Raw genomic sequence first — 11,662 nt, forward strand, 5'->3', positions numbered from 1 at the left:
TTTAACATTACATCAATTTTTATCTAAATTCGTAAAAAAAAGAAAGAAAATTTTGAAAACAAAGGCAATACGTATTTGGGATCTTCGAGAGGATTGAGCCCTAACGTGTTGAGTTCTAATTTTCTTCGTTGAATTTAAGTAATTGAGAATGCTCTTTAATCAAAAAACATAAATAAAGAACTCATTGTCGGGAATTCAATACGCTATGTCCTAACGCATTGGATATGACACGTTATTTTCTCGAGATGGGGATTTTTCTAAAAAATAATAAAGACAATATTCAATGTTTAGAATTTTGAGAAATTGTGCCCTAACGTATTGGGCCACGATTTCTTCATCTGACTTAAACAATTGAATATTCTTTTAAATTTTATTGTACAAGTTTTTTTGGACAAGCTCATTTTTTAGGAGGTGAAATATCATACCCTAACTCATTGGGTATGACATTTTCTCTCTCTGAAATGAGAGGGCTTAATATGTAATTTGATTTATACAAGTTTTTAATACAAGGATCGTATTTCGAATCTCTTCAAAGTTTCCAATTTTCGACACTAAGACACTAATTAATCAACAAAGTACCATTTTTGGGCGTTACGAGGGTGCTAATCCTTCCTCGTACATAACCGACTCCCGAACTCGTTTTTCTAAATTTCGTGGACCAAAATCGTTGTTTTAATAAAATCAAATCGTTTATTAAAAAACCACTTTTCGAGGTGACCCGATCACACCTCATCAAAAAAAGATTGGTGGACTCCTTTTTTTCGATTTCAAAATTAAAATCGACATGTTTTCGCAACAAAAAAATTGGTGTCAATAGATGGAATAGTAAAACGTAAAAAAGAAAAAAAATGAAATGACGGTGCCCACTGTGCTTTTAAGATGTTTTTTTTTCCATTTCATTTTACACCATGTTTGGTTCGGTGGGCCCCACTTAAGCCTCCTTTATTCCATTGTTTGGTTCATGGTAATGCTATTACGGGTGTAATACATTACTGCCCTAATCGGTGAAATCCACCGATTTCTAATCCGTCCCTTTTGCTCAGTTTAGGTGCTGCTTCACTTTACCCTCCCTGTTTTACCCTCTGCCTCTTCTGTTCCCCTTTGCCTATTCTGTCGATTTGCTCCCTTCCTTCCTTCTACCTTCTGCCTTCTACCTTCTGTCGATTTGCCCTAAGAGCACGTTTCGCCCGATTTGCTCTATCTGTTTCTTTTCTTTTCTTTTCTGTCGATTTGTTCCCTCTGTTTCTTACAGTTTCTGCCGATTTGCTCAGTTTCAACCGATTTGCGTCTTCTGTTTCTTTTCTTTTTCTTTACAACATTACGGTTGCCCTTCTCAACCAGTCAACCTGTTGTAAGTTTGAGACCATTTCCATAAGGATAAGATGGCAGAGAGACAATGACACTATGTTCTAAGTTGAAACTAGCTTAGAACTAGTGCAATTGCCTGTGTTTTAGTTGTTTTTTTTTGTCTCATGTTTGTGCCTCTTGATAAATTTTCATTCTGTCCTCTTCTTCCCCTCTCACTAAGACAATCTTCCTCTTGCCATTTGATTTCTTCTCTTCCCGAACAGGAAATGATGTTGTGTCCCTAATATGTTTTGTCCCTTTGATGCCATCTTTTCTTGTCTTTGGCATGTAATAGGATCTGGGCGAATAGGCAATCTGCTGCTAGGTCAAAGGAAAGGAAGATGAGATATATAGCCGAGCTTGAGCGGAAAGTACAGACACTTCAAACAGAAGCAACATCACTCTTTACCCAGCTTACTCTAGTACAGGTAGTTTCATCCGCCCAGCACCTTCTACTCTTTTGTTTCCTATACCAGTGTCCAGATTCAAGGGTCCGTTTTCATTTTCTTTTACTTTTATATTTCTTTTCTTTTATTCATTTAGATCTAATTATTCATTTGATTCTTCTCATGGTAACTTGTGAGCAGAGAGACACCAATGGTTTGACTGCTGAAAATAGTGAGTTGAAACTGCGCTTGCAAGCAATGGAGCAACAAGTTCACTTGCAAGACGGTGAGCGCCTCTCAAAAACTTTTCGGTTAAACCAATATCCTTGCTTTATTGATCTATTATTATTATCATTATTATTAATGGAAAGACATTATGGACTGTATGATATCTATTGATGGTTTGAAAGATTTTACATGTGATAATTTGGTTGAATGGGGACTGATATAGTAAATTAGATTGAAGCTGCAATGAGTTTGATATGCGTCCTTCACATATACTTACCGTTCTAGACATTTAATAGCAGGGGTGCTGTGTGTATGAAGGCAGGGAGAGATATCTGCACCTTAGTCTTTATTGTCATAAGATAGAGCTGGGGTTGGTCCAAATACTGGTACAATTGGCATCTGGTTCCTGAGATGCTACCCATTGTTTCAATGTCCTGTTATTTTGTCTTAAGGTCATTATACACTGGTATGGATCTTATACTTTAGCAAAGAAATAGTATTTCTGGGAATTTCTTACTGCTAATTTATCATCATAAGAGTGCAATATGTTGTTTCTCAGACTTGAAAATGCTTTAGAAGAAACAATTTTACCCTTAGGAGATACAGCATTTGATCATATGTTAGAAAATGTCCTTTGGTGATAGGATTTTCAGTGCTGTTATAAGCGATAATTGAATGCTAGGTTTATATATATGTTAATAGTACTGGTGACCCTACTTTATAAACGCTTGCCTATGTTAAAGAAAATATAATATTGTTATGCTGAATTAAAGTGGTTCTCAACTGGTTAGGTCGATCATGTGGTCGTATGCTGTAAAAATATAGTGTAACTAATTATATGTGGGATGATGAAGGAGCTGCAATATGTGTTTTCAACTTTCTTATGCAATTTTAGCTAATTTCTAAACATTTTCTCTCAAAGAAGTAGAATTCTGTTTATTGATCATTAGATTGATCTTTCGGCATATAAACTGTTACATAATTGTGCTTCTATTGCCTAATTGGAAAATTTTGAAACAAGGATAAGTTACTCTAGTCCATCGTAAAGTTATAAAATTGCGACTGCTGTTGTTGTTGTCAATAGTTGTAGTATAATATGCAGTATATATCTAATAATTTGTGTTTTGGTAGGTTCATACAGACATATGGAACACACATAATAGTCGGCATGGCTATCGGTGGTCAAGATTTAATGTGTCAGGCAAAATTCTTCCTCTACAATTCCTACATCCGAGCTTAGAGGGTATTTGGAGGACCTCGAAGATGTTATGTTTTCAGATGGGAAAAGCCCTTCATTAATACAGAGAAAGTCAAGAGATGGCGAACAAAAAGTATAAGCACCTCATTTATATTTAAGGGCCCTTTCTTCTTTTGTTCGGTAAACACTGATATTTTTACTAAATGCTGTATATTTATGTAGGTGCCCGACATCTTTAACCGTATTTTGCAGTCAAGCGCCATGCAGTTGGCCAGCATTGCAGAAACATTGAGCGTTCGGCACATTGAGGTATTAAGCCATTGAGGGCTTGGTGGTGATTGGCAAAACCCCTTTGCTTTCGAATCCCTTGTCCTCTGTCTCTATGGTTTTCTGATTCTAGTTCTTTATTCTTAAAAATCAGATCTAAATTTGTTTATTGTGATCGCGATTCTGTTCGTTCTAAATAACTTTCTCATTGACAAAGAAAGTATGTGTTCCATAAAGAACTGCAAAAAGTTCAAAAACAAAGAAAGTAGTGTTAAACCACTAATGAACATGTCTAGAAGTGTGTATATGGTATATGCCCCATGTTTTGAAGTCTTTACTCTTTAGCATGTCTAAGAGAATGTGTATAGTATTTGCATGTTGAATTTTATATAAGCAAATTAAGTGGTCAGTTTACTAATGCAGGGAAGAAGCAGATGAGTTGTGCCGAACGCTGGAGGAGAAAGAGGACAGTTCATGTACTGCCTCAAATTAGTTTTCTTGTATCACAATATAATGAAGCTTGCTAAACAAGTTATGCGTGCAAATTAGTTGGAGAGGTTTTTTGTTAGGTCATGTAAGACTTTTGTTGGTTAAACTATTAGAAATTCAAGAGCAAATTGGGTCCTCTAATATAAAAATGAGCACTTTAGTCCTTATATAATTCGTTTTGAAGCAAACAAGTAACTTTTGAATAGTTTTAATATTTTTCTTATCTAAATGCTCGTGGAACAAATTGAAAATAAACATGTCTAAAAGTTTAATCATAAAAAATCCATCTTTCTACAAACAAAATATAACAAAAAAAAAGTTAAAATGAACGAAGAAAACAACATTGAAGACCAAAATTGCTGCAAGTCAAATCTAGAAACAAAAATGAAATTGAGAAAATAAAATTTACGTTCTAAATTTTAGAATTCGAAATTGTTGATGCACAAACAATAGAATCCTAATTTGTCAATAGACAGAAAATCACTGATGAGATGAGTTGAAAGGTGCTTTACGATCGGAAATGGAATACATAATTGGGAATATGAAGAAAAACCCTAATTCATTATGTTGTTGAGTAAATTTAACTTGGATTGCTGATGGTAAAGTAACAATCATAAAATCATTATTCAAAGTCAAGTTCAAATATTTTAATATTTGATAGAAGAAATTGATGAAGTTTGTTGATACAATCATAAGAATTTTATTAAATTATATATTTTGTTAAATTATATTTAATAATAATTATTTTAAATTATATTTTATAGTATTATATATTATGATTTTAGTAAATTCATATAAGAATATTTAATACTAAAAATTTTATTAAATTATATATTTTGTTAAATTATATTTAATAATAATTGTTTTAATTATATTTTATAATATTATATATTATAATTTTAGTAAATTCATATATTTTATTAAATTATATATTTTTATTAAATTATATTTAATAATAATTATGTTAAAATATGATTAAATTATTTATTATTTATATTAATAATCTTATTAAAATTTAATAACAATAACAATAATCATTTGCCTAAATAAATTTATGCTAAGGGTATTTTAGTTATTTTAGTTTTTTTCATTATGCTATTACACCTCCATTCCATTCAACCAAACACAAGATTACTATTACGCCTCTATTCCATTACATTCAACCAAACAATTGATTTGCTATTACACCTCTATTCTAATACAGCGAACCAAACGTGCTATTAGACTTTCAAGTTTTAAACGTAAAAGGAATTCTCTTCCTCTGTTTGCTCTCACCGCCGCCCATGGGAAAAGACTCGGCGTCGCCGTGCTCCGCAGCGCCAGAGCTCCAACCGGCCTAAATAAACACTCTGCGGCATTCCTCCCAAACTCCCCATCTCGATTCTAGGCTTACTTTTTCGAAAATTAGTCCCAAAAATTGTTGATCTAAGTTTTATGCTTGAAGTATACCTTCTCCAATCTCCACTTCTAGCCATCCGATTAGCCTGATTTTAGAGTATGTTGTTCCTCGTCCTACTCAATCGCTTTTCACCGTTTGGATTTTTGAAAGAAAGCTCTGAACCCTTCTTTTTCTTTTAAACTTGAATCTGAGTTTTTTGTGTTGTTGCGATTATATATATTTTTGGCTTTTTTTGTTATTTGGTTGAGGGAGGACTTTTTTTTTTAATTCTTGCTGTTAACCGCTTAGGGGTTTGATTTAGGGGGGTTTTCTAACCGGTGGTGGATGGGATGTGTCGTCAGGGGTGGTTGGGGTTTAGGTGCACCCCAGGGTTGCGGAGTTAGTGGCCATGGGCGGTGCAATAGTAGGTTGGTGCTGCCATGGCAGAGGGTTGGTAGTAGTTTATAGGGGCTGGCGGCTAGGGTTTGACTAGCACCTTCAGGTTGCCATGTATGGGATTCAAACGGGCCCGATGTGTTGCAGGCCCAAGTTTGAGATAAATGCTGATACTAATACTGGTAGACGAAGTTATAAAAAATAAAAAAGAAAGCTATATAATAAAATATAGATAAATACGGATAATATAAGAGAATAAATTATATTAGATAATTTTAAAATTAATTTTAATTTTTTCTTTGCTTCTAAATCGTCTTTTAGTCTTTTAGTTTTATGCTGTCAATTTTTTTTAATTCTTTTAGTTTCGAGGCAGGTAATTATTTCTCATTTCTCATTTTCTTTTAATTTTTAATCAAAATCCAAAATTTGATGACATCTCCAGTGGTGTTTATAATTTCTCAAATTTCGATTTTTACTAATATTTTTCTAGATTTTTAATGGTTGGTTTCAGTTTTTCTATTTTCATTTTTTGCTTATGATTTTTTCAGCTTTTTAATATTTTCTAGATTTTTAATGGTTTGTTTCAGTTTTTCTATTTTGTTGTTTTAAATTAGTAATTGATAATAAAATTTAATTTAATATTTTAAAAATAATAAAATATATTTTTACTCTTGTAAAATTTAATTCTACCTAAAACAATTTCGAACCTCGCCCTAGATTGAAGTATTTTTAAAATTACTTTATTTTTGGTTTTTTCTCACATAGTTTGAACGCTTCTTTTCCCAAACTTTTAAATAAATTAAATTAAATTAAATAGAGATGATGATATTGTAAAATAATATTTGTATTTTATTAAAAATTAATGGTGTGATATTATTTTATTAGTTAGTAAGGATGAAAGCAAAAGATCCCTTTTTGCCATATTCCACAAATCACAAACAGCTCATTCTTGGTCTTTTGTGACGTATTTCTTGATATATGCCTCCATCTGCCCACCTAGATTGTTATTCGTTAACTAGTTAGCTCCCTTTTTCATTTCATGGCTCTCCTTTTCACCTTTGTTATTGCCTCTTCAATTTTGTGGTTAACATGGATCTACCTTAAATCCAAGAAGGGGAAGCCGCCACCCCCACCAGGCCCTCTAGGCCTCCCCTTAGTGGGAAACCTTCCCTTCCTTCGTCCTGACCTTCACTCCTACTTCTCTGAACTAGCTCACATCTACGGTCCAGTCGTGAAACTCCAGCTTGGCAGCAAGCTTGCGATCCTGATAACCTCCTCATCCACGGCTCGAGAAGTTCTTAAAGACCAAGACATCGCGTTTGCTAACCGTGATGTGCCTGTGGTTGCCAAGGTTCTAACCGGCGGCCGTGATATAGTTTGGAACCCCTATGGCCCGGAATGGAGAATGTTAAGAAAAGTATGCGTTATCAAGATGCTTAGCAATGCTACTTTGGATAAAGTATATAGTCTTCGCCGTCAAGAAGTACGAGAAACTTTAGGTTATTTATATAGTAAGGCCGGTTCGCCTGTAAACGTGGGAGAGCAGATGTTTTTAACTATCTTGAATGTGTTGACCAATATGTTATGGGGCGGGTCCATGGAAGGGGAGGCCAGGGCGAGCCTTGGTGCAGAGTTCAGGCAAGTCATCTCAGAAGTAACAGAACTTTTGGGTCTACCTAATGTTTCGGATTTCTTCCCGGCGTTGGCCCCTCTTGATTTGCAAGGTGCAGTGAAACGTATCCGAAAGCCAGCGGAGAAGTTGGACGCAATTATTGATAAGATAATCAATCAAAGGTTGGAGGAGAAGCAAAGTGGGCACACAGTAGAGGAATTCAAGGACTTTCTACAATTCCTATTAAAGTTGAAAGATGAGGATGATTCCAAGACCCCAATGACCATGACTCATATCAAAGCCTTGCTACTGGTGAGTCTTCTTTGATTCTTTTTAATTATTATTTGCAATGGTATTATTATTAATATTTTACAGAATTGATTTTGGTACCACCATGAGCACACAGATAGTTTACAAAGTGACTTCTAAAAACAGTTCATACAAAGAAAGGTTTTAATTAGATGCGTAAAAAAGAATTTAATAGGTGGGCCTACATGACTGATCCACCAGACTATTCATCGTGGTCTCTGCCAAAAAACCAAAAAACTAGAAAAATATCTCTTTGGCATTATTATTGGTTCTCAAATGGATTCCCCGTCGTCCAGGAGTCGGTAATTATTATCCTTTGTGTTCCATCATGGCCCCATTGAATTATAAAAACAATGATGAAATTGAATTCCAAATTTGCCTTGGTAACTTTGGTTATATTATATTTATATTGAAACAGGATATGGTGGTGGGAGGATCAGACACATCATCCAACTCAATTGAGTTTACAATGGCTGAAATCATCAACAAACCAGAAGTAATGAGAAAAGCACAGCAAGAACTTGATGAAATAGTGGGCAAAGATAACTTCGTGGAAGAATCCCACATTCACAAATTGCCATATCTCCTTGCAGTTATGAAAGAGTCATTGCGTCTGCACCCGGTTTTACCACTCCTAGTCCCTCATTGTCCTAGTGAACCCAGCACCGTAGGTGGCTACGCCATCCCTAAGGGTTCAAGGGTGTTCGTCAATGCTTGGGCAATTCACAGAGACCCTTCTATCTGGGAAAACCCATTGGAGTTCAACCCTGACAGGTTTTTGAACAGCCAATGGGATTTCAGTGGGAGTGATTTCAGATATTTTCCATTCGGGTCTGGCCGAAGAATCTGTGCTGGAATAGCTATGGCTGAGAGGATGGTGTTGTATTCGGTTGCCTCACTGTTGCATTCTTTTGACTGGCAAGTGCCGGGGGGTGAGAAGTTAGATCTTTCTGAAAAGTTTGGGATTGTTTTGAAGTTACAGAATCCACTTGTCGCAATTCCCACACCAAGGTTATCAGATCCAGCTCTTTACCAGCCATAGTTTTTTGATTTATTTACATCCCTTCTACTCTCGCTCATTTGTATTAATACAACATAGGCCTCCATCAACCATCAACTTATTAAACAAACTGAAAACATACAAGGCATGTTCGTTTGTTTATGTTTGTTTAATAAGTCATCAACCTTATTTATTGTTAAATTATAATATCATTGTAAAATGTAATCGTACTTTCCCAGGGATGCTGTTGTGATGCCATACGACTCGAGTCATAAATACAGACCAAAAATGGGTTAGAGAATCCTTAGTTTATACTACAATACACTTTCAAAATGATAAAATTTTCTGTAAATTACGAATATTTTATCATTCTTTTGATCATATACTAATAGATTGACTTTCGTGAGATATTTGATTGGACACAGTTCAAAACATATTTTCTGTACCACCCAAAGCTAGTCCTCATGTTGCTCCCTGACACCGTGTCGACGCAAATGACAATATCTCTTGTGACTATTGATGCCGAATGGGCTTTAGAGAATCAAAACACGTTTTTGTCCTAAATTGAAACTATCTAAGCAGGAGAAAAAGTTTGTCCAATTCTGGTTTTGATACTTATACTATGCCTTAATTAATTTAAAAGTCCTCTTTTGGATCAAAAATATATTTATACTATGCTTAAATTTTGGATTTAGAATTTATATATATTTTTAAATTGTACAATTAAAAGGTTTATTAAGTTGAAATTTTATCAATTACCAAAAAAAAAATCTAATAAATTTGGTTTAACCAATTTTTTAGTTAATTCAATCGGTCTATTCCAAGCAATTTGTTCAAATTTAAGTTCAATACCTATGTCTTAATTAATACACCTTTTTTGTTTGTATAAAAAAAACAACATTAAGTGAATACATCAAAACCAATTAAACCCATATAAAGGTATCGCTATCAGATAGCAAAACCCCTTGTACTAAGGTCGGGAATCCTCAAACAACATCAAATTTAAGGGACTATTATTCACATACTTGGCCATTCAATTAGCAACCACATTTTGGGCTCTCAGTATATGGCGAATTCTTATCTTCCGATCTCATTTGAACAAACTATTGATTAATCGAAACTCAACCATACTACTATTGGCAGCACTATCCGCTAGTAGAGACTCCACAAGAAACGCATTATCACATTTAAACTCTAACTGTCTGTAATCCTTTTCCCAGGCTATGTGCAAACCTTCAAGCATGACTTGTGCTTCAATTTGAAAGATTGTTTCCCTGCCAACCATCATTGAGAAACCACACAACCATCTCGCATCAGCATCTATAAATACCCCTTCAACCAAAGGTTATAACTAGTAGATGATACTGCTCCATCCTTGTTAAGTTTAATCTATCATTGCTTCGGTGGTGACCAATATATAGCCGGCACCATAAAATTTAGTTGAAGCCAACTTAAGTTTGAATTAACATAACTCCATGCTCAAACAATACCTATATCTATACCTTGTAATTTTTTTCAAATTTCACCAGAATATATCTGTCTTAATTAATATACCTTCTAATTCATCATCATGCTGATATTTTTTTTTCATAGTGATAACAACCACAAATTGAGGAGTGATAGGTAATGGAGATTTTTTTTTTCTTTTTTGGAAGTTATGGGAGATTTTTTTTTTTTAAATAAGGGCCCAATTTTTCTTATATAGTTGAATGCGAAATGCAAACAAAGTTGAATGGATTGCTTAGTATTGTAGTTGGGATGTTGAAATCACTATATGTGGCTAAAGTTATCCACCATATTGCTTATTTTAATTGTTTATCTTTGTAGTTGCCTCGGACCAACGGCAACTTTTCACCTTATTTTTTTCAAGGTTTTTAGAGGTTTTCTCATTGTTATCTTTCTAGTTGCCTTAGATCAACGTCAAACTTTTCGTTTCTTCTTTCAAGGTTTTTTTTTTTTTAGAGGTTTTCTCTAATCTCGATTATTGATCACATATTTAATATTGAGTAAACCATAAAAATAGTCACTTTTGTTTGCTTCGGATTACATTTTAGTCACTTATATTTGAAATGTTACGTTTTAGTCACTTACGTTATCGTTTTGTTATGAAGCGGTCACTCTACCGTTAAGCTCCGTTACCTCCTTACATGGCAGTTTAAATTAAAATTATTTAATTAAAAACCTATTTTCATCCAACAATTCGACATTCAAGTTAGCATTTAAAAACTTATTTTCGCTTGTCACTATTTTTGAAAATGAACATGGAAGTAGTGGGCAATTAATTCAATTTGTAATAGTTTATTAGCCAACAAATATTTCAAATACTAAACAAAATCCAATAAAATTGGTTGAATCAATTTTTAAATTAATTCAATCAATTTTTTTTTGGTTTAATGGTTGTTTCAAGTAATTCGATCAAATATCTTTATTCGATTTGAAACACTCGTCAATTTTCGATTGGATCTATTCGTTCAATTCAATTCTAACAATACCAGTTAAAATTATTTTTTTATGAATATATATAATTGGGGTACTTGATATTAAAGTCGAATTTTTATATCTACAACATAACGTTGTTATCGTTAGATCATTCCTTCTAAATTCTTATTGTGGTGGTGTTAATTTTTTAATGCTAAAGAGAGATGTTTTTTTGGGAAATGCCATCAATATTTTAAGTGAATTAATACAACAACCAACGGTGAGATTATTGACTTCATAAAGGAGAAGAAGCGTGGTGAAGAGGGTTTCAAGGAGAGGGCTTTCCGGTCTAGGCCTTAATAAGGAAACAAAAGAGATATGGTTTACAATGTAAAATACATAAATTCCAGGACTCCCTTACCCACTTCCGATTTTTTATTTTTTCATAATATATAATAATAATTTAATTATATTTACTGTGGTGTTTGATACACTGATAATTAAACTTGTTCATCAACGGATCACCCTGCCTGACCCAAAGATTCACCCAAAAAATAGAAGATTTTAAGAAAAATATAAGTCTAAAAAACGGGTTTTAATAAAAAATAAGATCCGTTTTCTAAACAGGTTAAGC

The 11,662-nt window shown here is 33.7% G+C and overlaps 1 protein-coding gene and 1 long non-coding RNA gene across 2 annotated transcripts; both read left to right on the forward strand.

The window, feature by feature from the left end:
• The first annotated feature begins 1,361 nt into the window (after positions 1 to 1,361).
• LOC105765144 (uncharacterized) lies at positions 1,362 to 4,062 on the forward strand. The gene is made up of 4 exons (XR_008192184.1): positions 1,362 to 1,775; positions 1,935 to 2,019; positions 3,093 to 3,468; positions 3,850 to 4,062. It is a non-coding gene; the product is annotated as an uncharacterized LOC105765144 (long non-coding RNA).
• A 2,516-nt stretch (positions 4,063 to 6,578) lies between these two features.
• On the forward strand, positions 6,579 to 8,911 carry LOC105765146 (flavonoid 3'-monooxygenase CYP75B137). Its single transcript, XM_012584097.2, has 2 exons — positions 6,579 to 7,613; positions 8,029 to 8,911. The coding sequence occupies exons 1-2, from the start codon at positions 6,729 to 6,731 to the stop codon at positions 8,650 to 8,652; spliced, it is 1,509 nt and encodes a 502-aa protein (XP_012439551.1). The 5' UTR covers positions 6,579 to 6,728; the 3' UTR covers positions 8,653 to 8,911.
• Positions 8,912 to 11,662: the final 2,751 nt, after the last annotated feature.

The sequence above is a fragment of the Gossypium raimondii genome, chromosome 12 (genome assembly GCF_025698545.1).
Source record: "Gossypium raimondii isolate GPD5lz chromosome 12, ASM2569854v1, whole genome shotgun sequence".
Classification (NCBI taxonomy): domain Eukaryota; kingdom Viridiplantae; phylum Streptophyta; class Magnoliopsida; order Malvales; family Malvaceae; genus Gossypium; species Gossypium raimondii.